This window comes from Cynocephalus volans, chromosome 10 (genome assembly GCF_027409185.1).
Source record: "Cynocephalus volans isolate mCynVol1 chromosome 10, mCynVol1.pri, whole genome shotgun sequence".
Classification (NCBI taxonomy): domain Eukaryota; kingdom Metazoa; phylum Chordata; class Mammalia; order Dermoptera; family Cynocephalidae; genus Cynocephalus; species Cynocephalus volans.
This window is the reverse complement of record NC_084469.1, coordinates 133,203,056-133,229,469: the sequence shown is the minus strand read 5'-3', so window position 1 is coordinate 133,229,469 and position 26,414 is coordinate 133,203,056. Positions and strand designations below refer to the sequence as shown.

Here is a 26,414-nt window from a genome sequence, read left to right as displayed (position 1 = left end):
TTTGTCATCATCTTTTGTGCTGGGCTCTGCTCTGCTTGGCCTCCCATTGCACCTCCCCACACCAGCTGAACTCTCTGGAGCACAGGACTGATTGCCTAGGTCAGGCCTGGTGTCTCTGGGCTTGCAGGCTGGGCACATCTTTGCCCCAGGCCTGCAGCCCACCTGTGCCTGCCAACATGTCTCCAAGGAATCCCTGGGCTGCAGGAATCCCTGTTGTCCCAGCCTCAGCCATAGCACAACTGGCCATCCTCACTAGCATGACTTCTGGGGTCCTGGGCTGTCTATGTTTCAGCTCCATAGCCAGTGGCTGTCTGGTCCCCAGCCCACCACAATGCTGGCATCACCTGGACTGTAGAGTGGGTATAGGGAAAGAACTCCTGAAAAGGGGACCCTCCACTCTCTGACAGGCTCTGAGCCCCATCACCCACCCGTATTACTCAATTGCAAGAGGCAGAAACCCAACCTGAATCTTAAGCAAGAAAAGATACTTATTGGTTCATGTAACTAAATGGTCCAAGTGATCATTTCAACTTCAGGCATGGCTGGATCCAAGAAGTCCAAGAATATGGGCAGATAAATTGTCTCTCTGGGCTCTGCTGTCCGCCACATTGCCTTCATTCTCCCATTGGAGCAAATGGCTATGGAAGTCCCAAGTCTGTGATGATTTGTGACCCATAACGCAGGGAGACCCTCTCTCTCCCAGACAGCAAATACCAAATCTCAGAGAAAATTGATAGGCCTGGACGTATATTCATCCCTGAACTTCTGATGGCTGTGACTGGGGGTAGAGTCTTGGATTGGCTGGGCCTGGTCATATGCCCACTCTGGGGATGGGGGAGTAGGAGCCAAATCAGTCTTTCCTGGAATGGGTTTTCCAAGGAAAGATGGAAGGAGGTCAGGAGGACCAGGCATGGACTCTGCCACATTCCCTCAACAGGTCCAGGCCTTACCCACCAGCTCTGAGTCTGAGTGATGATACACAGCCACAGGTAGACAGTGACCACATGGTGAGCAAGGGCAGGTGCTGGGGCAGGGGAAGGGAAGGGGGGTGGTTGCTGACCAGGGCCCCTAGCAGAGAAAGGAGAATCAGAAACAGCCTCTAGCAAGGACTGAGGGCTTCAGACTCACTGGGCGCCATCTTGAATCTCTCCTGGATCGTTCCCAAGGTTGCCTTGGAGAGGGTGGTGGGAGCTGGGACCAGAGAGACCCAGCTCCAGTGCCCACTGGAAGGGGTCTCTGGCCTGCTTCAGGGAGCTGGCCAAACTCCACACTGAGGGCACTCTGTGACTTATAAGCATACAATACTCTCAAGGAATAGACCCACCCACAGTCTGGTTGTGCATAATTTCTTCCTTAAGAAGAACATATATTTGGGCAAAAGGCCAAGGTAAGGATCTGTGAAATTGGGCCTGAGGCTCAAGGCCAGGCACTGACTTCTCCCCAAGGGCCATCTCACCATAGGGTCCTGCCTCTCCTCCTCCTCCCAGCCCTTCCCTTCCTGGACTGCAGTGTCTGAGTCATCCCTCCCAGACTGAGGGCCCAGGATCAGAGCCCAACCTGGTTCCTCTGCAGGTAGTGGGCCCAGCACATAGCCCAGGGGACAATTGGCAAGAACATCCAGTTCAATTAAGAGGGAAACAGGTTCCTCCCTGTACGTCATGCATGGACTTGATGACAGTAAGTGCTAAGTTCCAGACCTGGGACCCCCTATCCAGGCAGCACCCCACACCTGCTCTCAATGTGACCACTGAGCTCACTGCTGTGAGTGAGACTGGGCACTGGGACCCAGAGGCCTGGCTTCTCTGCTTCTGTCATCAGCTTAGTCTGACCTTGAGCCAGCCCCTTTCCTCCTCTGGGCCTCAGGACCCCCATCCCCATCAGCCTACCCAGGCCAAAGCAGTCCCTGCACATTTCCCATTCTCCATCCCCCAACTCCACCACCATTGTCCCCAAAGCTGGTCACACTGGCAGGCAGAAAAAGCAGTTTCTCACTAAGCCAATCACTCCCCTAAGGGCCCAGAAAGTGCAAATAATGCAATTAACTCCAAATCCCACAGTTCAAGGAGGCTGCGGTGGGCCAATGGGGAGACTGTCCTCAGGCCAGGAAGCTGGCACTGGAGGAGGGAAGGAAGGGAAGGAGGGAGGAAGGGAAGAAGGGTTCGATGGGAGAATGGATAGGTGATTATTTCAGTCTGGATTCCCCCAAAAGCAATCCCTAACACAAGGATTTGGGTATAAATAGTTTATTTGGGAGATGATTCCAGGAAGCATGTGAAGGAGAAGGGAATTAAGATATGGAAGGGAGAGAAGGTTACTGCTGTGGGCAGCTGGGGTCAATCCCACAGGGGACCCTCTGAAAGGCCATGGAGATTACACCTCAAAATTGTTCCTCTAAGGGACAAGCTGGGGTTTCTATTCCCTAATTATCAGCCTCCACTGGTCCTTGGTTGGTTGAGGGTTGCCCCTGAGGTGTCATCTCCCTGGCACTTCCAGCCTGCCCTGTACACCAGCAGAACATACTACTACAACCAAGAGCACTCTCAAGCGTGAGACGTGAGGAGCCCTAGAGAGTGACATCAGAGCAGGCTGAGGATGGGGGTGTGGAGAACGCAGGCGCTGATGTGCCTGGCTCTCACGTGTGTGTGGCAGACAGAGCCTGACCTAGGCCCTGCTCCGCTGGGAGGGGATGGGGATGGGGCAGTGGTGGGGGGCTGAACATAGGCCCAGTCGCCCTCAGATCTCAGCCCTCCAGAATGACAAGCCATGGCAGAGCCTCGCTGTGCACAGCTTTCTCTTTTGCTAATGCAACTTCCTCCTTAGCTTCCTGACTGAACGCTGGGAGCGGGACAGAGGCAGGCCCCATCCATCCCCCAAGTGCCCTGCCTGGGACTGGCCTAGCCTGGGAAGGCCCACATGACTCTCTTTCTTCCACATCCAGCCCCATCAGAATCACCATGAACGGCCTCAACCCCCAGGCCCAGGCTAGGCTGCTCTGGAAACCCTCCTGGATGACCTCATCAGCTACTACCAGGAGGGGGCAGGAGGGGGCCAGCTCGGGGTCCACAGGCGAGCAGCCCTCATCCACAGTGCCAGGCGTCTCCTGGGCAGGGGTCCCCACCTCTGCTCTATCTGCTAAAAGAAGCGGTCCTTGCTCTGGGTTGCTGCCCTGCCCCACAAGTGTGCCTTGAGCTGGTGCAGGCACTAGAGTTTCTGGAGCTGATCTCTGTTAACCTGCTTCTATTTCCCTGGAGGAAGGAAATCAGGTCCCTGAAGGTAGACACTACCATGCTGCTGAGCAAGGGCGTCTCAGGTAGGAGACCAGGCTCTGCCTCTGGGGGAAGAAGCATGCCCACCATACCCAATGACTTTCATCCCATTTTACAGTTGGAGAAACTGAGGGCTAAAGAGGTTAATGCAACTTGTCCATAGCCATATTGCCTCTCTGAAGAGAGACAGAACAAAAGAAGTAATAATAAACAAGGGGAGGAGCTTGGGTTTGAAAAGCTGCTGGACAGCTTTAATCTCTTCCAGCTCTAGGCCCCAACTGATGGGCTAGGAGCCAGGACAGCTGGGGCCTTACCCCAACTCAGGCACTGTATTAGTCCATTTCTGTTGCTTATAACAAAATATCTGGAACTGAGTGATTCATAAGAAAACAAAATTTATTGCTCACAGTTTTGGAGGCTGGGAAGTCCAAAGTCCAGGGAACACATATGGTGAGAGTCTTGGTGGTAGCAACAGTGACCCAGGGATCTCACATGGCAGAAAATAGCAGAACAGAGAGAGAATAATCTCTCATGTGCTCTTCTTTTAAAGCCCTCAGAATCATGTCCCTGACCACCATTATTAATCCATTCACTAGGCATGGTCTTACAATCTAATTACCCCTTCAAGGCCCCACCTTTAAATTACCATAACAGGATTTCCCACCCTCCTAACAGTCACAGTGGGGATCAAGCTACCAATACATAAAACTTGGGGGACACAATCCATACCAGTCATTCTCTTGCTGCATGACTTGAGACAGGTCTCATTTTGTCTTTGAGCCTGTGTACCTCTGTGTAAAATGGGACAGATTTTTTAGCCAAATGCCCTCAACCACCTGCTTCTCAGGAGCTCCCAGTGTCCCTGGGCATCAGCCTTTGGTCCTGCCTGGGCTAGCCCCTCTCAGCCACTCTGCTGAGGCCTGTCCCACCTTTAACAAACACCTTTGGTTGTTTCAGACGTACATTGGGAGCTTTACCTACAAGGTGCGGCCTGTGCTTTGGAAACACACACTGGACACCATTCTGGGCAAGCTGGGCTACAAAGCCACCTCAGAGGCTGAGTTTTCACTGGTGCAGGCCATAAGCAGAGAAGATGCCAAGCAGATGGTGTTTGAGATCCTCCTAGCCAGAGATGCGTGTGAGGATGTTCTCAGAACTGCAGGCAAGCAGGTATTCTGGCTGGGCAGAGAGAAACTCGCCAGGCCCCACTGCAGGCACAGCTCAGAGAGAAGGCTGGCAAAGTCCCACAACTGCCTCAAGAGGGCCCAGCCAGGCTCAAGTTCCAGGGGACTCAGCAAGGCCCCTCAGAAAGGGTAGGTCTGAGAGGGACCTGGCTGAGGGCACTGACCATCAGAAATCCCTGCCTGTGGCTCCAAGCCCCTCTGAGGTCTCCACAACCCCCAATGACCCCTCCATGGCCCCTGGTTACCTTGGACCCCCAGCACTGTGCCAGCACACACTCATACAGCAAGGAGTTCCTGACCTGCTACAGTGACCTTGTCCTGCACTGGACACCCTTGTTCCCCAAGGACATTTTCCTGAGGAGCTTAAAGGGAAATCAAGTCCAGGGCCCAACTCTGGCCCCTCAGGTGAGGTGAGGTGAGCTGGTCACCCCCTCAGGTAGCAGCACTGTGTGTGGCCCATGGTCCCTGATGCAGCTCCTGAGAGCAGAGGGGTCACTATCCATGGCCCACTCCACCCAACACCAGGTCCCAAATCTCCAGGTGAGTCCTTGGACTGGAAGCCAGAAGCACAGCCAGAGCTGGCCAGGCCTGGCACAGACACAGCTCCTCCAAGCACCTCCTCGGAGGTGGATGGCTCTAGGAGCACCTCTCCCACCTCCTTGGACTCCCAGCTCTACCAGACCATTCTGGAGGCTTCCCAGGTCCTGGGGTTGAGGAAAATGGACAACTAGAGCCTCTCGAGGGGCCAGAGCCAGCTGGTAATGGTCGTGGCCCAAAAAGTAGTGTCACTCAACTCTGGAAGTCTACCCAGGCCCCTTCACATGTGCAAGTGCCCCCCAGTACTCACTACATCCCCCCCGGGGAGATGGAAGAACCAGTTCCCACCCAAGGCTGAGAGTGTCACCCCTGGGTGGCATGGGGGCAGACACCCTGAGTAAGCAGATTGCTCTAACCACAATGCCAGCCAGGAAGGTGACCCCTGGGACAGGTGGTAGGTCTGGGAGCAGGGAACAGGGGAACGGCAGCCAAACCCGTGGCTCATCAGGCACAAGGACCAATCTGCTATCCCCAGCTGGTCTCATATCCCAGTACCGCCACTTATGGGCTGTGTGACTTTGGGTAACTCACTCCACCTCTCTGAGCCTCGTTTTCCTCATCTGTCAAGTGAGTGCAGTTGGGAAGGGTTAGCGAGGTGAGGCGTGCATAGTGCCCATCAGTGCCCCACCCAGGGAAGGGCCCCACAGCAGGGCTTCCTGTCCCCTTCACATCCCAGCTCAGTTGTGTGAACTTGGACAAGCTATCCTGCATCTCTGAGAGGCAGCTTCCCTGAGGAGCCTTAAGACCCACTTCACCTGTCATAGTGCAGATTAAAAGAGAGCAGAGATGTGTGGACAACCAGACATGTAATTCACCCTTAAACTGTTTAGGGTCCACTATTAGCCTCCCTTTTCTGCCAACTAACTTCAATTTGACAGAGGAAAAACCACAGTTGGGAGCTCAGGGTCAGCTCTCATGCCAGCTCACCCGCCAGGGGTTGGGGACTCCACCCATCTGGGCTGCAGGTGCCAAGACAGAGCTTGGAGTGGGGCTCCCCTCCACGAGCCACCTCCTGCCCCCATATATGCACATATGCACACGCACATATGCACACAGTGGGTACTGCAGGTACACACTGTTAGGGCTTTCCTCATTGTGGTCCCAACAGAGAGCATCCTCCCCCAGCCAAGACCTTCTCTATGGGGCAGCAGGTGACACTTGCCTAGGGCCAGCCCCTCAGCTTCCCATCTGTGAAATAGGGAGGATGGCCCCCACCTCCCAGGGCTGTGGTGAGCAGAAAAAGTGATATAGGTGAAGGTCCCTTCAGGACACACAATGGGTGCTTAATAAATGTTGATGCCTGCCCTGCTCTCCCTGGAGCTGAGCATATGACCACAGCACTTTTGGTTCCAATGACCAAGGGGGCATCAGGCAGAAAGAATTTAAGGAGCTTTGGCCCCACCTCTATCCCAGTCAAAGAGAGCAATCCACTAAGACAGCCCCTATACCGGCTTTTTGAGATACAAATCTGGAAAAAATCTGTGTTGGGGAACAAGAGGCACACTGGTCAATCATCCATCCAGCCATCTGCTCATCCATCCAACCCCCACCCCCCCCGCCACCCACCCACTCCTCCATTCACCCAGCCATCCCATCACTCAGTACATCCAGCAGTCCATGTTCAAGCTGACGAGCCATCAGTGTCTGGGATACTGTGGTGTTTGTCCAACAGTAATTCTCCATTTCCCTCTTCCCTTTCACATTTATTAATTGGAATTCTGTTGTATGGAAGCACTCCCCTTCTCTCCTTAAATATTTACTTATTTACTTACTTAATCATTTACTTATATCAGTATGGATTTGTCAATATTTATTTTAATCTATGGGTTAAAATCCAATACTATCATAATTTATTTTGTTCCTCTAACTCTTCCAGCTTTGGCCATTGGGAGCTTCTTCAGGCAGGCTCCCTTTGACATGGTCCCATCTTTTTTTTGGAACACTTAATTTCTAGTACCATAGAATGTTCCAGGCTCATCTTGCTTCCCTGCTGCATCCCTGGAATCTACCACTTCTCCTAGGATCCCTGGTTCTTTTTATTGGAGAATGATGTTTGGAGACCAAGGTCTGGATGCCAGTGTGCTCACTGAGTGTCATTGCTTCTAGGCCCACTCAGGGGACAGAGCTAGGAAACATATGTATGTGCACAAACCATGCATATACCCACATATCTATAGTTCTGCATCTATCCGTATGTAATTTTATAATCTTATATGAGTTTATACTGATACCCCTGACTCTAATCCAATACCACAGGTTTTATTCTAGCCTTCTCCCTTTTCTTATTTCTAACTTCTTTCTCTAACATTAAGAAACTCCAATCTCATAGTCTATAGTCTATTTACTCATTTATTCCATTCTAGTGTACATAGTTTCAGAATTGCTAACCTATACCCCTGTAAGAAACACTTTTAGTATATTACAGCATTATGTACAGTAATTGTTGCCTTTACTCTTACTGTATCCAGTCAAAATACTGTTTTCCACAGTTACTTAGGTTAGTTCTGTTCTTTCCCACCCCCTTTGGTGTGGTTATGTTGTTCTCTTGTGATAGTTAGGTTCATCTGTGTTTGTGTTCTATTTTCTGTTCCCCTACATCCTGGGTGATATTGGGTTTTTTTGTTTGTTTGTTTGTTTTTGAAAGTATATAAGGGGTATGTGAAACATTATTATGGTTCTAAGAGTCAGAGTTATACAAAAAGATATATTTGGAGAACTGTCATTCCTTTCTCATCCCTGCAACCTCGATCCTATTCTTCCCTTCTTTCCAGCCTCTTCCCACCAACCTATTTCATTTTGGGGTTATCCTTTCTGTATTTTCTTCTATCTCTCCTTTCTTATACAATGGGTAGCATACTATACATATTCATTTGGGCATTGCTTTTTTCACTTAACAGTATGTCCTGGAAATCATTTCATATCTGTTCAGAGATGTTCCTCATTCTTTTTTATAGCTGCATGCACAATGCATCCATTGTGTGGATGTATCATAGTTTACTTAACCACTCTCTTATGTATGCATCTTTAGGTTGTTTCCAATATTTCACAATTACAAACAATGCTGCAATAAATAACCTTGTGCATATATATTTTTTCATATTGTTGGAGGTATATATTAGATCCTACAAGTGGGTTTGCTGGATTGAAATATATGTACATGTGTAGTTTGTTAGGTATTACCAAATTTTCCTCCAGAGGATTTTGCAAATTTGTGCTCCCACCAGCAAGAGTACATCTCCCCATAGCCTTACCAACAGAATGTGTTGAGATATACATAATATTTTGGCCAGTCTCGTAGGTGGGAAGTGGTATCTCATTGTTCTTTTCATTTCCATTTCTCTACTTGAGTGAATTTGAGTATTTTTCATATCTTTAATGGCCATTTTTATATCTTTTATTGTGAATTGTCTGTTCATGTCTTTTTCTCATTTTTCTATTGGATTTTTGATCATTTGTCATCCATTTTTAAGAATTATTTGTAGATACTTAGGGATATTAGCCCTCTGTTTATGATATACATTGTAAATATTTCCTTCCAGTTTGTCCATTACCTTTTTACTTTTTTATGATGGTTTTTGTCATGCAAAACTTTTACATTTTTATTTGGTAAAATTTATCAATCTTTTATTGCCCCTAGATTTTGAATCATAGTTAGAAAGCCTTTCCTGCACCAAGATTTTAAAGAATTCATTCATGTTTTCTTCTAGTACTTGTGATTTCATTTTTTTTACATTTAGATCCCTAACTGCTGGAGTTTATTCTTGGGTATGAAGTGAGATTCAGATCTATTTTCATCTTTTCCTAAAGGGCTACCCAGTCATCTTGGCACCATTTATTAAAAAGTTCATCTTTACCCCAGTGGTTTAAAATCCCACTTTTATCATATACTAAATTTCCACATGTACTTGGGTCTATTTCTTGGCTTCCTATTCTATCCCACTGATCTATTTGTCTATTCATGTGCTGTTACCACACCGTTTTAATTATAGTGGTTTTATAATATGTTTTAATGTCTAGAAAGGCTAGTCCTCCATCATAGTTTCTGTTTGTTTGCTTCCTGATTCTTTCTGCGTGTTTGTTTTCTATGTGGACTTTAGGGTAATGTGTCTAACTCCATAACACAGTCTGTGGTGTTTTATTGACATTACATTGAATTTGTAAATTAACTTAGAGAGAAATGACATCTTCATAAAGTTGAGTCATTCTATCCAAGAATGGGAGATGTCTTTACATTTGTTCGTCTTATTTAGCATCTTTCAGTAGTGTTTCAACATTTTTCTTGCATGGTTTCACACAATTCTTGTTAAACTTATCCACTTATTCCAAAGTATTTAATCATATTGGTTACTAATGTAAATGGGGTTTTCTCTACCATTATAACCTGTTTATTTTGTGTGTTAATTCTGTATCCTGCTTCTTCACCAAAATGTTATTGTGTTAGTCATATCATTGATTCTTTGGGATATATTATCATACTGGAGTTAATTCTTTACCCCACCAGAAGAGGGTTTTGAGGCTGCTGGTGCCCTCCTCCCTCAGTGAAGGGTTTTCTCCAGGATATTTCAGGGTAGAGAACCTGTGAAGAGCTAAACTGAATGATTCCTGGGAGGAAGGTCCATGTCTATCCTGTTCAACAGTGTGGGCTTGGCAGCCAACACAGAGCCTTGCACAGGGTTGATGCACGGGAAGGGCTGGCAGAAGACAGGGAGAGAATGGGGCCTGCTTATGGATTTCTGGGGCCTCTCCAGTGAGTGAATGACTGGTGAGGATGCTGAGATCATGTTTCCTGCACAGCCGTGATGGAGGAGCATGTTTTGAAAATGAAAAGGAAGGCTTGAAGTAGCCAATCAACAAGATTTCCCTGCAGGAACTTCACCAGCGAAGGTACAAGAAAGTCTGGTTGCCTCTGCAGCTGCAGAGAAGGGGGAGGGGTTGGAAAGAGCCAGGCAGACCCTCTCTGTCATTCATTTAACTCACCCCTTCATAGTTTGTGTAGCCCCTCTCCCTGTGAGGGTTAACAGGACCCTGGAGTCCAGGAGAGGAGACAGGATCAGAGAAGTGAGGTGACCTGCCCAAGTTCTCACAGCCAGTAACTAGGAGAACTGGGATCCTAGCCCATGTTCTGACCCTGAAGCCCAGGCCCTATCCCAAAGGCAAGTGGATTCCAAAAGGTGAAATTCGTTGGTCAGTACTCATTTTTATTCCAGGCATTTTCTAAGATGTGCCTGGAACTGCCAAGTTCTGCCCATCCCTGGCTACAGATAAATCTGTTGTATACATTAGGAACAGGGTAGGGTGAGAGGTCACCTGGGGCCGTGGAGAGGGAAGCCTGCCAAGATATGAACAACAGACCAGAAAGTCATTTTACATTTATGGTGTAAGAAACCCCAGGACCTTGTTGGTACAAAAAGAGGTATCAGTACCCACAATCCGAGAAGGCCTGTCTCTCCCAGCCCTTCCTCTCCACAGAACAGCAAGTGCAGATCCAGAGTCCCTGTGAAAAGAAAAGAAAGGCCAACTACTTGTCCCAAGGTCTGTAACTGCAGAAAGTCCAGAAGGCACTGTTCAGTGGTATGGTCCCTAGGACCAGCTTTGGCCTGTGTCTTGTTCCTTATAGTCAAGATGGTCCCTTATTAATATGCATCCACGCCACTCTGATGGAAAGTGCGGGTTACTGCAGTTACCAAGGCCACTAACCATATCACGGCCTAGTTTTCCAAGGCACATCCACTGAACTAACATTCATTGGGCACTTGTTGTACACCAAGCCCTGGCCTGGTCCACCTCCATGTGCCAAGTCAGCTTTCCTCACGACAACCCTGAAAAATAAGCAATGCTCCCAATGAACAGAGGATAACCAGCGCTCACAAAAGGTTGAATGATGTGCCAATCTTCCTTTGAACTCCTGGATGTCTGATTCTAAAAAGCGTAAATCTAGAGAGGTGGTTCTCAGAGGGTGGTCCCTGGCCCAGCAGCCTCAGCATCACCTGGGAAGTTGCTAGAAAACAAATTCTCAGGCCCATCCTCTATCTGCTGAACTGGAAACTGGGGTGGTGGCAGGGAGACAGCAATCCGCATTTTAACAAGACTTCTGTGTGATTCTGATGCTCTAAGTTTGAGAATCATTGAGCTAGAGAATCCCAGAGGTCACAGATGCTGGGAGTAACTAGTAATTGCAGATCATCTAAAACAGTGTTTCTCAATATGCGTTCCATGGAATCTCAGTGCTGCTGAGATTGTTAATGGTAATCCCCAAATGAGGAGTTCCACTCGCAAATAAGTTTGAGAGCCCCTGGCTTAAAGAAAGTTTAAAAGGCATTTTTACTGCAGGACTTTTGAGTTTTAACCAGGCTAGTTGTACCTCAGACATCTCCGAGAGAGTACACAAGTAGTTTTTCAAACTTCCTGGACCATGGGACCCTCTTTTCTCAGAACACCTATTAAATATCTCCCAGGACACCTGTGTTCCACAGAGTCCAGTCTGGTAAGTGCTAGTCTTAAGGGAAAAAAAAGCCAAGAAATTCAACAAGAGCTTCTGCTGAGAACTGTACATGCCAATACCCATACTGGATTCCACAGGACAGGCTTTCTCTTAGCTTCTGTTTAATGACAGCTTTTGCAGAGTTCATCACCTTATGTAACCTAAAGGAACACAAAATGCACTGCAGGCTTAAGGGAGCTGTGGGTTGGGGTTATTAGGAGAAAAGAGAAAGCCTGTGCCAGTGATCATGGGGCCTTCCATGAGTAATCCTGCACCAAAGCCCAGAGGAGCCAGGCAATGTATTATTGTTATTATATTCTGAACAATGGAGGACTGACATTTTCAAGAGTTTGTCAATTATTTTAATAACTAACTCTTCAGGGTGGAGAGGCCAAGGGGATGGGTGTTACTCATTCCACAGATATGTACGTACTTGAAGTGAGCTCCCCTGCCCAACCCCAGGGCTCTGGGAAAACAGAGGTGGCCCAGATTCAACAACTCCATGATGGTAGATAGGTTTTGAACACATCTTTTACTTGATGAGTTTTAAATATCACCACCCTCCCCTGGTCTGATGGTAGGAGTCTATGGGAGTCCAGAGAAAGATTTTCCTGACTGACGTATTCCCCAGGCAGGCAGATACTTCTCTGGGTGAAGGACTGATGGAAATGAAAGGGGCTAGGAAGAGACACAAGCTGGGTGACATCACTTCCCAGGGTCCACAGTCACTCATTCATGAATTCGGTCACTCATGTCATCAGAGCAAGATGTGGTCTCAGTCCTCATAGGGCTAGGCCTGATGCTGGAAACAGACTGAGCCAAGAACATTACAATACAGGGCAGTGAGGATGATGTGATGTGGGGCAGAGGGGAGAAGGAGGTGGGCCCAGAGCACCGAAGCCAGATCACACAGCCCAGTCTGTGGGTGTCAGCTGCCCTCTTGCCTTTCCCCCACCTCCCAGGGCCTCAAGCAAAGTCCTGTTAGAACCTTCCAGCTTAGCTTGGCTATGCCTTGGAAAGAGTCATTACCCGAATATGAATTAAAGTGTAAACGGGGAGCAGTATGCCCTGATGCCAGCACTGGCCAGAGTAGGCACTCCAGCTGCCATTTTGGACAGTGAGGCCCCTGAAGGAAGGAAGCCATGAACCAGGAAGTAGAACCAGGTACAGAAAGGTAGGAACAGGCTGGGACCCTGATGGCCACCTAGCTACCCTAGACTTGGACCATCCACCTACTCACTTCCTTTATGTAAAAGAGAATTTCTATTGTTTTTTTTTAAATCACCAGGTACACAAAATATTTTTAATATATTTCTAATCATATATTTTACATGTAAAATCAAAAAGCTTAAATGTAAACTGGAATTGTTTTAAAGTGCTAACTGAAAGAAAATATATACCCTGCTTAACATTTTAAAAAAACATCAGCAGCTGAGGCGGCTCCAGGGGGTACTGACTTTATGCCCTGTGTAACCCCAGCCTTGGAGTAGAATGAGGTGATGCCAACAGATATGGAATGTCATTGCCCTGGTTGGCCGCTCCGCTCTTCAGAGATGTCAGCCCCTGCCACGCTCCTCCAGGCCAATCCTGGGAATCTCTGGGGAGGGCCTCCCCACACTCTAAGAACTAGGCCCCATTATGCCTACTGTGTATCATCTGCCCTTATCCTGCCCTGGGTCATAGTAGGGTTTATCACTGCTCCATGACCCCCACCGCCACCAGCCCTGCTTGCCGCACAGGGACAGCAGCCCTGTGCAAGCTGGTGCCAGCCATTTCAGGTGTGACCTCTAGGCTGGGAGGTTTTTGCGACCAGCTCTGGCCACTGCTACTATGGCCTCCTCTCTGCAGTGCCAGGGTGGGAGGACAGCAGGTTAGGAAATATGATATTTAAAAAATAAAAACACATTATCCTGCTGGCAAATGGATGCTGCAGAAAGCTAAAATCACTGGCACAGGGAACACTCCAAAATCAACAACAGGATTTAGGTAAAGGATTTACTGAGTGCCACAGAGTAAGAAAAAAATTACATTTTCCCCAAACTGAGCCAAGGGGAAATACCGAACTGTTTATTTACAAATTCCCAAAGATGGCCCCAGCACATCAAGATTCCTGATAGCAAAGGTTCCTGCCTCCCCCAATTATCTTGTCAATCACTGGCATTTGGGCTACAGGTGCTGAGAGACACGGTCCCCACCTGGCTGCTGCCCCTCATCCTGCTGACACAGCCCAAGAATTGGTCCAAACAAGAAATACGAGGAGCTGGACTCTTAGTACTCTCTCAGGGACTGGCCACAGGGGCACCGGACACCTGTTTACTGGCAGAAAGTTGTACACACAGGTGCCCACACTTGCAGAGGCTTTGGTACCTTCACCTATAGCCAGCCACTGCTGTGAGAGTACTTGGCCTATTTCTCCAGAGTCCACAATTAATCCTTTCCCAGATTTACAACCGGTCTTCTTGAAGCTCTCTCCACCCACCTCCAAAACATCAGCAGCAGCAATGCTTCCAGAGCCTTGTTTGCAAACCCCAACTCTCCTGTCCAGACTGTCCCCAAGGGAATGTTCTTCCTCTCTCATTTCCTCCTTGACTGCAGAGGCAGCTGTGCCTTCCATGCATTGTCATAGCTGAGCAAAGTGATATTTTCTTTTTTTTTTTTTTTTTTGTCTTTTTGTGACCGGTAAGGGGATCGCAACCCTTGGTGTGGTGTCGTCCGCACCGTGCTCAGCCAGTTAGCGCACCAGCCATTCCTATATAGGATCCGAACCTGCGGCGGGAGCGCTGCTGCGCTCCCAAGCGCTGCACTCTCCCGAGTGCGCCACGGGGCCGGCCCAAAGTGATATTTTCTGAACCAATAAAGATGGTTTCACACTCTATGGCCTGAGGTGTCCCCTTGGATGGAAAAACATTGCAAAAAAGACTTAAGGCCACTGATGTCTCTTCCCCTGGGCCACAAACAATTGGCGAAGCTCCTCATACAAGGACATGAGGGAGTCAGGGACCTTCGGAAGCCAGAGCTGGTCACCCCTTGTCCCAGCTTGGCACTGGGCAAACAGGCCAGGCGCCAAAAGCTCTTTCCCTGACATGAATTGGCAGCTGTTCAAGCAGGACCTTTATCCCAAGAAGACTGAGCCCCATGCAGGAACCAATGCTTTCTTCTGAGGTCACTGAAGTCCGGATGATGAGGTGGTAGATGTTTCAGCGTGCTGGGAAACCACTGAATGCTGGGCTCGAGCCAAATATAGGACTATCCTGAAATTGTGAAATTTAGAAAAATCTAGAAATGCTGACTATCCTTGAGAACTGCTCAATAATGAGAAAATGATGATACTGGCTCCACACACTGCCAGCTGTCCCTACAACAATGTGAGAGTCTCCAGCAAGGCAGGACTGTGGAGGAACAGCTCTCGGGATGAGGCAGCATGAGGCAAGAGAAAATTTTGGAGTTGGCCAAAAGTCTGACTGGTGCCAGCTTCACTGTATAGTGGTTGGGTGACCCTGTGGAATCACTTCACCTCTCTGAGCTTCAAATTCCTCACCTGGGATATAAGACTGCTACCTCACCCTCTGGGTGGTCTGAAGAGTTGAAGACAATTCTGTACAGAGCCCAGCATGATGCAGGACACATGGCAGGTGCTCTTCCTAAGGGCTTCACCAGAGGGATCCAGCAATGAGAAGCCACCAGGAGAGGCACCAGGGGGAATGCAAGGCTGCGGACACCAAAGAGCACAAAGAATCCATTGGTCCCATTTCTCATTTCCCCACAAAGGCTAGAGACCCATGATAAAGACACTGGCAAAGGGAAAAGACCATTAGAAAAATAAATATGGCCAGAGAAAAAGCCTTCCTAAGTATGGATTTTTCCAAATTGCTCCTAATAGCTAACTTGGCAGCTGTGGGCATTTTTCTGGCCTGATCTTATAGACCTTTCCCGTCCTACGGGCCAAGCTTCCGATTTTCTGGAGTTACTATTCGGTCCCGGTTTTGTTCAAAGAGTTCTAACACCTTCTCCATGTTGTGGTCAGCATCAATCACCTGGAAGTTAAACACACGGGTCACAGGGTCACACCAACCTCAATGTCACCCTCCCTTCACAGATGGAGAGAGACAGGCAGGCAGGAATAAGCAGGGAAGGCAGGGAAGGCCAAGGTCACACGGGCAGATAAAGAGGAAAGTTGGAGCCAAATGGCTCCCAGCTCTTGGTCATTCCACGTTCCCAACTAGATTTTCATTAAGAATCCACTATAGTTGTCCTTGTGGTAAGCTCACAAATGGTTTTTTTTCTCATCATTTTATACCCTCCACATTTTTCATAATGAGGGGAAAAAATAAACTTTACTTCTTTAACAATCCACTATAGTAATATCTCTTTCCAGCAACCTTACTGCCTGCAAGAGCCATGAGTGAAAGTGTTTGAGCAACCCAAAGAGCTGTCCTTAAGGCCATTCACAAAAGCTCGTGCATGGCCCTCTCTCACATCCCATATTGTGTGTGCAATGATCTTAGGTGTTCGTTCGCCTTAGTAATTTGGGAACAGCAAATCAGCAAACAAGGGGGTGGGAAGTGAGGAAGTACTAATGTAGGCAGACACAGCAACTCCAGTTAGAAATGACACGTGTCAGCAAGAGAAAGGAAGGCTACTATAAAAAGCAAACACAGAATCTAAAGGCATTAGTAGTCTGGGCAAACAGTCCTACACACCTCAGCACCTTCTAAGGCCATCACTGTGTGAAAGCCCAGAACAGCAACTGATGTTCCTTCTGATGACCCTAAGTCACCAAGCAAAGGTGTCATCCACTGAAGAAGGAAGGTCATATCAGAGGGACCACCATCCCAAACAGATAAAACCAAAACCCAGGACTAGAGGTTTTGGGCATCTAGAACACTCCTCTGCTGACAATTCTGGATAGGTGACATGTTACTGTGATCACCAGGTGAACCGGCACCAGAAGATTGCCTTCTATCAGGTCTGTCCAACTTGCTCTAAGACTCAGTCCAGAAATGGAGACTGGAAGAGAGAAAGACCCCTCGCCAGCCTTCCCACATTCCTCCTTCCAAATTCTCAAGCTCTGATGTGGCCCTTCCCATCTGTAGAATGGCTGATATTCCCTCAGTCACTCCTTGTAGAAAAGTCTCCTGTCTTGAGTTCACTTACCAGAACAGGTGCTGCCACAGGGAAAAGGCTTCCTTTGACAAGCCACTCCTCATAGAGGTGGTGAATAGCATCCAGATATTCCTGCCAGGGAAACACGCGAGTGCAGGCTATTGAGAACAAGGAGAGAGGCAAGCCCCTCCCACCAAGGGTCTTGGGCAGGTGGGGCAAAGCTGTCAATGACCACAGGGCAGTGACTTGGACAAAGCCCTGCAACAGCCAACCTGGCTCAGGTCGGCAGCATAAATGCAGCCACACATGCAGCCAGCTGGCCCAGGCATCGCAACAGTCAGAAGCATCACCAGCCACCCTGCTCTTCTCCACTGGGGTTTCGTGAGCATGAATACCCTCTCCTGGTGCCCGAGTGGAGACCAAGTCAAAAGGCAGGACTCCTCGCCACACACCTGACTTTTCCCATTTACTGCCACTTCTCTAGCAGCAGGGCCTCGGATCCTTCACATGGCAGTCTTTGGCTGCTCTGTGACCAGGTGCCCCAGCCCAGCAGCCTCTAAACTCTCCCCTTTGTCTTGTCACCAAGAGGACTACGACCCTCACCCCTTGCTGCTTCCACTCCCAGAAACAACTCAAGACCACAAAGACCATCAACTGCAGAAGGCCTGATGAGGTGGAGCCCAAGGGAAAAGGGACACAGATACTCCCATGAGCCATGCGTGCCCCGGCGCCAAGCAGCAAGGAACCCTCATGCTCCACACTCACAGGCAGCATGCTCGTGGCCACCCACGAACATCTCCCGAGCGGGACGCTATGTGCCACCCCGGATGCTGTTGTACAAACCATGCTGCTGCCTTTTCATCTGCCACTGAGCTTTCCCTCAGCAACAGGAGCCAGATCTATCACATACACTTTGTCAAAAGCATTAAGACAACGGCTTGGATAATGGCTTGGAAGGTCTCCAGACCTGGCATTTCTTTGGAACGTTTGGGTCACTGCACAGAGCTGCCATGCCCCATCACGGTGTGGTTTGGCCAGGCCCTGCTCCACGGTGCTCCATCCTCCAGACACTCCTGTCTCAGATTTCAAAGGAGCTGCCCAGAGCGAGGCCTGGGCCTTCATGGCTGGAATATACCTTGCTGGCGCCAGGGCAAAACAAAGCTGGGCAGAGCCTCAGGAGTTAAGACGGTTCTCCCAGAGCCCCCAGCCCAGCCCATCCTAAGTTCAGAGCCCCATGACATCCCACTAAATGTTTGGCCAGCCTCTATGTACCTACAGGAGAAGCTCCTCACATGGGGAATTCAGTTGAATATCAACTGAGCAACTATTAGATTCCCGGCCCCAGGACACATGCTAAAGACACAGAGGGAATAAGACCAAATCTTAGAAAGTTTAAGGGATGGGGAACAAAGGCATAAACAAATAGTGTCAGTGTACTATCCTAAGGGCTGTGATCCCAGTAAGCCCAGGGGTAGGGGAAACACAATGGAGGGAAGGTCAGGGAAGGCTTCCTGGAGGAGATGATATCTGAGCTAAACTTTAAAAGCAAAGGACACTGCTCTACAAAGGCACATTTGTGTAAAGAGAGAGAGAGAGAGAGAGAGAGAGAGTGTGTGTGTGTGTGTGTGTGTGTGTGTGTGTCCACAACTAGTTCCTTGGCCAGAGCATAAGCATGCACTGGAGGGAGGTAATGCCACACAGGCAAATGGTGCCAGGTCATGTGCTATGAAGCAGGAACTTTATCCTAGACAGCAGAGAGACACTGAAGGTTGGGCTGGAAAACTGCATGAGTGGTATTCCATACTGGAAATATCACCCATGCCACAGCCTGGAGGCTGGATTTCAGAGGGAGATATGGGAAGTAAAGGGCCAGGGCAAGGAGAACAGTCCAGGCTGCCACTACAGCTCCAACTAGGGTTGACGTGGTCCCAAGCCAGAACCCAGAGGGCGAGGCATCCACCCACTGGGCAAACACTAGTGAACATGAGCACCACCTCCACGCCGGGCACTATGCTGAGCTCTGGAGATGCAGCAGTAGGCAAGAGGGCTTGGTCCTGCCCACCTGGAACTCACATTCTAGAGGAAAGCATTCAGCCAAGCAATCTTCAGTTGAAACGGACAAGCTCTGGTATAGCCAAGGCAGGGAAGGGGGCAAGGGACAGAAGGGTGGGGTGACTCTGAACATGGGGTTGCCAAACCCTGGGTCAGGGACCACAGGAAATTAAGCAGATCTGGACATTCACATGGTTCTCCAGCCACACAAGAAGTCAGAGTTCAACCTTGCACACGCTCAGTTCCTGTTTTTCTCTCTGCACACAACAGCACAATGATCTCATGGTAGGTGGGGCCAGGGGCAGTAAGCCAGGCTAGGATGCAGGTGGTTTCCCCATTTGTCTCTAACCAAGCCAGAGAGGCCTCTTACCAGTGGAATGACCTTCTCCTCTTCTCTGCATCTCATCTTTAACCTCTGGAAACAGGTCTCAGGTGTGGTCCGGAGATAAACTAGGTTAAAAAAAATAGGTGGCTCTAATCACTCTGCTCATGGCTTGGAAGAGGAAAGCAGGAGAGACAGACCAGTGGCCAGCTCTCAGCTTGATCACTGGCCAGCTGTGTGGCTGAACAGACATCTTGACCCAGAACCGCTGACTCCTGTTCCCTTTCCATGTCACCAGCCCCATGGGGTCGCTGTGATGCTGAATGAGATTCCACACATACACAGAGCTTAGAACAGTGCCTGGCACACGGTGGGTTTCAGTAAATGTCCAGGTTCTGTCCCATCCCCTCCTTTACAAATGAGAAAAACCCATCAAATCACAGTGGATTTGGATCTGAAAGTAGCTGACCCAGGGGAGGGCAGCTTAAGGAACAAAGGCCAGAGTTCTTCTCTATGAGGGACCAGAAACCCCAAAATTGTGTTTGCCCTTGGGGAGAAGACTGAATTAATGTGGGGAGGGAATCACTGATGTCAAGTGCCCCACCCACCACCCCTGCAGGTTGGGGGCCCAGCCGGGCACTCCGCACTGGGCCCAGGGGAGAGCCCAGGAGGGAGGTGAGGGAGGACCGCCTCACCTATCAAATCAACGGACACGTCGATGTTCTTCACGATCCAGTCAAACCATTCCGACAGAACCACATAGTCCACTTCAGGCATCTTCCCGCTGCAATGAGAGTTGCAGGGGGTTTATTCACCATGAGAAAGTTTCTGGGCTACAGCGTTCCCTAAAAGGGATCTAGGAATGGCTCTCATTGAAAGAGAGTCACCAAGAGCACCATGGCATAGCATCATCTACACAATACTGGCATGTATTGACTCCAAGGCCCCTGAACATTCCTGACCTGCTTCCTCTGGATGATTTCATTCAGAGCCATGACACTGAATGATGGGAGAATTCATTTGGACTGTGAACTCCACTCAGAGAAAGAAACTTTAAAGCTGGTCCCCTGAAAATGGAGACAGCATTCAGGTTGGGAAATGGATCGGTAAACCAATTTTACTTCTAGAAACTTATTTTGTGAAACTAATTGTGGATGCTTACTGCAGCACTATTTAAAATAATGAAAAATAATAATCTTTGTATATCTATATAACAAAAAACTGTGCAGTAACTGAAAGATGATGGTATAAAATAATATTTAATGACATGGAAAATGCTCATAATCTAATGTTCAATGAAAACCGGAGGATATAAAATAATATGACCCCAACCGTATTTTCAACATATTCATCTACATGTTTTGAACAGACTGGAAAGAAAAATATCAAAATATTAATAGTGCCTTTCTCTGAACTGTAGGACTTGGGAGACTTCTATTTTTTTTTCTACCTTTTAGTATTTTCCAAATTTTCAGACTGCAGTTGACCACGGATAACTGAAACCTTGGAAAGCAAAACTGCAGATAAGGAGAACTGCTATACATTATTTTCTTCTGCTTTCACAAGACCTTGTGAAGTTGATTTTAGCCTAAATTTATAGACGAGGAAAGCTGAGGCTCAGAGGAGTTAAGCCCAACATGGATTCAAGCCTGGCTCTCCGTGGCCCCCAAACCCATACACCTCCATTGCATCCCTCATCCTCCCTGGTCTGTCAACTGCAGGGGATGTCCTGGATCAAGTCCAGTGTCTCTGGCCTGCGATCGAAGGAAGCCACAGCTCTCAGGCCCATGACCCTGGCCATGAGACCAGAGCTGGGGAGGGTGCGAGCCCCAGGCCTAGTGATGGAGGGAGGAGGTCCCGCCTGTTGTTCCAAACACTGGATCTGAATCAATGTCCCGGAACACCGGCCACAGGTAAGTCAGCATGCCATTTCCCCAGCTGGGCCCCACTCAATTCCCTTACTTCTGTTCTTAGAAAAGGAAGAAAGGCAATCTTGTAAAACCTTTGCATTCAATTACTCAGCCCACCGGGCTTGGACCACACAATCGCCTGTGCGGCCTCTTTAGCTACATGAATTTTTCTTACCACCTTCAGCTTTTATTTCAGCCTGGTGCTCACAGCTCAGAAGTTCCCATCTTTAAGGACACTGTATAACTGGAATCTTCCTCTCAGGGATTAACACAGCCCTCTCAAGCCCTTGGTGACACAACTGCACTTACATCCTGCCCACCCGAACATCGCTAGGCTGGGAGTGCTAGAAGAGGCAGGTCTCTCCCTACATGAGCTCTTCACTAGTTCCCCAAAGCAAAAACACCCTTCCAGAAACTCTGCTTTGGGGAGATGCAGAATTCCAATATGTGGGCTCTTCTTGGAGAGAAGACCTGCAGTTGCAAACAGCAAGGCCAGGCCTGCTGTACTCCCTTCTGTCTAGGCCCCCAAAGATCCCAAACCAAGGTGGCAAGTGCTCCTGAGAAAGTGAAAGAGATCAACCACAGCACTGAAGGGGCGCCCGACCTTGTGGAAGGGCCCACCAGCATGGCCTGTTAGGAAGTAAGGAAACACAGTCTCCCAGGAGCTGATGCCTCCCACTTGCCATCTTGTGGTTCCCAGTACCCGGCTGAAGACCCCGCAACCAAGAACAAAACATCCTATTTTAGGTATGGGCCAAGGATCCAGCTGAACTCAGTTCTATGCTACATTTGGTACAGGTTTAGTCTGTATTTGGGGGGAGCAGAAACCTCTAAAAACATCTACTTTCTCATTCATACTTCATTGCAGATGACCCACCACTTCAAGGAGAGCTGGAGCCATAAGGAGAGTGACCTCAAAGAAAGCCCAAATTCTATTCTTCCCTCCATTCACTGCTTCTGTAGCTCTGGCTAAAAGTACTTTTTACTGTGCCTCAAGAGAGCAAATCTTTGGCCCTACTCCTGGCCTAGGAATAAAGCTGGAAGGACACCTTTAAAACAAACATAACACAACAAAACCCCAACAATCAAACCTGAAACAAGTGAGAAATGAAGAAACCACAGGCCAAGTGCAGGAAACTGAGGAAATCCCTCACTGTGCAGAACTTTCACATGGCCCTGCAGACAGTCCTCAGGACGGGGCTCTTGCTCTTGTTACCCCAAAGGCCCAATGAGGCCCTAAGGAAGCCGTGGGGACAGAACTGCAGGGGAAAAGGGCTGAGGAGTAGGGACTGAAGGCTTCCTGCAGATCACCTGGCCCACTGGCACCTTATACCTCAAAGTGTGATCCCGGAAGAGCACCTGCTGGAAATGCAGACTCAGGCAGAAGTCCCACCCCAGCCTCACTGAAGCAGAATCTGCACATTAACAAGATGCGCAGGTGATCGTGGGAGAAGCCTAAAGTAAGGCCTGTGCGGAAAGAAGAGAGTATCACCCTGGGGCTAGCACCTCAGGATTCTCAGTCAAAGGGCCTGAAGCCTTTGGCCTTGAGGGCCTTGAGAGAAATCTAGATGTCTCTCACCACTTCCTCACTCCTTGCTTGCCCCCACACAGCTGGGTGCAGAATATCTTCCCCCTCCCTTGGTTAGTTTCCTGCACAATCAGAAAGGAGAACTAGCTTTGCAATCCCTTCACTTCCTTATCTGCCAAACAGGGTCAACAACTAGACAATACGTGTGGCTCCTGTCCATGGGTCGCTGCCCTGCCCTGCAACCACATGAGCAAATGACCCAATTTCCAAGGAAACATACACCAGTCCAGTTCACAAGTAATCACCTGCCCTGGGAAGGTGCTTTTCAGCCTTGGTTTCAGCCCTCGGTTTTCTGCCTCCCACACCTGGGGACTCTGCAGTACCTGGCTAAGGGAGGGAGTACTCCAAGCCACGGTGTTTACTATAGGATCATTCATTTTTCTCAATGACAAGTATGTAAACTATTATGTTTAGATATAAACAGAACATGTTATAGAGTAGAATGCAAAATCCAAATGAACTCCTGTATTAAAAGAGGACATTTCAAAGAAATTTCCAGATTGTTTGCAGGCTGCAGCTTTGGGACACAGGGGTTAGAAAGGTAAGGTTAGGAAGCAGCCGAATGTGGGGTCTTCTCTGCTGCCTTCGGAGGACTCAGTGATGGAGCCTGAGGAGCATGGTCTTCTCCTATCTCCTTGAACACCGTGGCAGCTGGCCTAGCCCTCAGGTGCCATGTGCTCCCAGGCTCCTCGGGAGCACCTGAGGCCACGCACCAGCTGACAGCCTTTGGCTTCATCAAGTGATACTTGGTGATGAGTCTCAGGACTCCAACAAGGTCTTCGGGGGAACCCATGCCCTGCTGGAGGCTGAATGAACTTTGATCCCGGGAACATAAACAAAGACACTACATTTCTTTTGTGGTTCGTTGTCGCACAGAAATCGTCAGATTCCAGGCATTCTGGGAGGGCCAGGGTGAGGCAAAAATAGGAAGTCACCAGGGCAGGAAAAGAGCTAAAAGATTTAAAAGCTACATTATTTTCCTATACTACCCACAAAACAGCCCAAGGCAAGACCATAACCACAGAGACTGGGAAATACAGAAGCAATCCATCAGAAGTAGTATGACAAAGGACTGTAGGTGTGTTACCCAGGCCCAGAGACATCAGCTAACATTGTGGCCTGGGACAAGCAAAGGCAAACGGCTCCTAGGGAGATTCACCTGGTGCTGGGCAGCCTACAAGGGGTGACAGAACGGGTGGGGAAACTGACAAATTTCATGAACACCAAGGTAGGCAAGGACCCCACAAGGGCAGTAAGACCCAAACTGGGCAACTGGTCCAAAGGATCTTCAGAGATGGATGACAGGAATTAGAGATGAACGATGGGAATTAGACATGACAAATGGACTCAGAAAACTTTAGAAACTTGGTCACACCACGAAGAGAGCAAACTCCAGAAGCAGGATGGATCCAGGTACACCTAACCCCACACCGCACTCTCTCCCCTCAACCTCTGGTCATTCCATTTCAGGTCACCCTCTTCAAAGAGCCACTGGCCACCACACATAAAGCTGTTTCTCAAACAGCTACAGATAGATCTTCCAGACAATCCAGCAATCCCACTTCTAGGTATATGCCCAAAGGAATGGAAATCATCATGTCAAAGGGATACCTGCACTCCCATGTTCATCGCAGCTCTGTTTACAACAGCCAAGAGATGGAACCAACATGTCCATCGATGGACGACTGGATAAGGAAAATGTGGTATATATATACACCAAGGAATACTATTCTGCCATAAAAAAGAATGAAATTCCCCCATTTGCAACAACATGGATGAGCTTGGAGAAACTTTATGTTGAGTGAAATAAGCAAAACACAGAGGGATAAATACCACATGTGCCCACTCATAAGTGGGAGCTAAGAGAGAAAGAAGAAAAGAAAGACCACAGTGGTGCATTGGACTTGCAGAGGGAGAGAACAGACCTAGGGATACAAAGTGGAGTGGGGAAGGGGGAGTGGGAGGGAAGTCGGGGATAATTGGGAGGATATTTAGGTGGGGGACATAGGGTATAATCACAATTTGAGGTACTGGGCATGCTGCCAGTATGGATCTGGCCATACATCTTAGGCACAAGTGGTGAAAATTTGCTTTGTACCCCATGAATATAATTTGGCAGCTGTGTGCCTGGCCCCCCTTGTCAGCCTCCCCCCCCGCCCCGTATTACCCTATCTTCCTGCCTTGGGCTGGGGCACTGCTGTCACCACCTGGCAGAGCTGGTCCTGCTCTCCGCGCAGGATGCTCTTCCTTTCACGCTCTATTCTCATCTGGAGCTGTCCTCCCAGATGTCACCCCTCTCCTGACCCTCTTGTGTATGGGGTAATTTATGTACCCCATAACCAATTTAAAAAAAAAAAAAACACTGAAAAAGTTGTTAAAATTAAAAAAAAAAAAAAAAGAGAGAGAGACAGCCCCACTTCTTGAGGTTCACAGGAAATCCCTCCCCACTACCCGGCGTCCGCTCCCTGGGCTACACTTGCGTCAGATGAGTAATGAGTAAGCAAACATCACAGGGGCTTCCATTGGTTTTTCCCTCCTTTCCTCTGCCTGTCCTCCCTCTGGCTGATGAGCAGGGAGCAGAGGAGAGCAAAGGGTTGGATAAACCTAGCAGTGGATACCTCGAACCCTGCTGGAAACCCAGGAAGTTGGGTGAGAATGGGGTTCTAGTGTCAGGAATGCTGCCTGCTGAAAGGCCAAGCTAGAGCCACAAGCACGTCTGAGGTCAGAGGACAAGCTACCGTCAGGACCTGCCCTAGCTGCCTGCCCCAACCCCACGGCATTGGTCTGACACTCAGAGTGGATTGGAGGCAGAGACTCTTGTTTGGGGGAGTGACATGGGTTCAAGGACATGGACCCATGGGAGAAGTCTTTTTAGTCGCCCCCTCAAATGAAAGGGTACAAAACAGTGGGGGCCACAGCTTGGGGAACAAGTTGGGCTGGAGACCAAAGAACAGCCACAGGTCTCATCATCCAACAACAGTTAACAGGTATTGGCCAGGTGCCTGCTCAGTGCTGGGTCCAAGCTAGGCAGGAACCAGACTTGGTGCCTGCCCTCAGGAGCTTCTGGTCCAGGTGGGGGGTGTTGCGTGCAATAAATAATTGGACATATGCTAAGTTGAACATAAAACTGCCATTTGTGTAGGTCAAATTGGTCAAATATTAACAATTTCATATGGCTATCTTAAATACTACAAAGAAAACCAAAAGACAGTAGTCATTAAGAACAACAAGGGGCTCAACCCATATGGACAGGGTACACAAGAGGGTCAGGAGAGGGGTGACATCTGGGAGGACAGCTCCAGATGAGAATAGAGCGTGAAAGGAAGAGCATCCTGCGCGGAGAGCAGGACCAGCTCTGCCAGGTGGTGACAGCAGTGCCCCAGCCCAAGGCAGGAAGATAGGGTAATATGGGGCAGGGGGGGAGGCTGACAAGGGGGGCCAGGCACACAGCTGCCAAGAAGGGAGGGGGACAAGGAGGAAGCCAAAGCTTCAGACTCCAGCCTGCAACCCATTTCCCCTAAAACCCATAAAAATCAACAGTCAACTAACCACAGGAACAGAGGGCCCCATACATGAGCCCTTGGTGATGGGCCACCAGAAGTCCCCCCAACAATGTGCATATGACAGAGCCTGCTCCTATGAGGGAGGAAGGTTGAGTGAAACCACAACAAATACCACATACACCACGGTAGACTGCTCTAGGCACTCTGATTCTTCCCCCTTCCCTATGACCCTGCACATTGCTGTGGCACTCACTGGGCCCTCCCACCTCCCCATCCTGGTCTCGTGTGACCTGCTTTGGCCAATGGAATGTTAGCAAATGGGAGCAGAGGTCTGAAAAAGTGCTTGTGTGTTTCTGCTAGCACTTTTGCCCTCTGCCATCACCATGAGACGTGAATACGCAGGCTAGC

General features: G+C 48.9%; 1 protein-coding gene across 7 annotated transcripts in view; it reads right to left on the bottom strand.

Annotated features, from left to right (window-relative positions):
* The window catches only part of TK2 (thymidine kinase 2), a 45,541-nt gene that overhangs the window by 1,847 nt on the left and 17,280 nt on the right, over positions 1-26,414 (bottom strand). The window contains exons 7-11 of one of the 7 annotated variants that reach the window (XM_063111139.1): positions 19,701-19,789; positions 19,054-19,133; positions 16,683-16,763; positions 15,067-15,237; positions 10,402-10,541 (exon numbers count right to left, since the gene is read on the bottom strand). In XM_063111139.1, the coding sequence (XP_062967209.1) occupies positions 15,088-15,237; positions 16,683-16,763; positions 19,054-19,133; positions 19,701-19,789 (400 nt within the window). In that variant the 3' untranslated portion in view covers positions 10,402-10,541; positions 15,067-15,087. Of the gene's footprint in view, positions 1-10,224; positions 10,542-13,464; positions 14,780-15,066; positions 15,563-16,228; positions 16,297-16,682; positions 16,764-19,053; positions 19,134-19,700; positions 19,790-26,414 lie in introns of those variants that run through there. The other 6 variants (XM_063111140.1, XM_063111143.1, XM_063111145.1 and 3 more) reach the window with 6 other exon arrangements.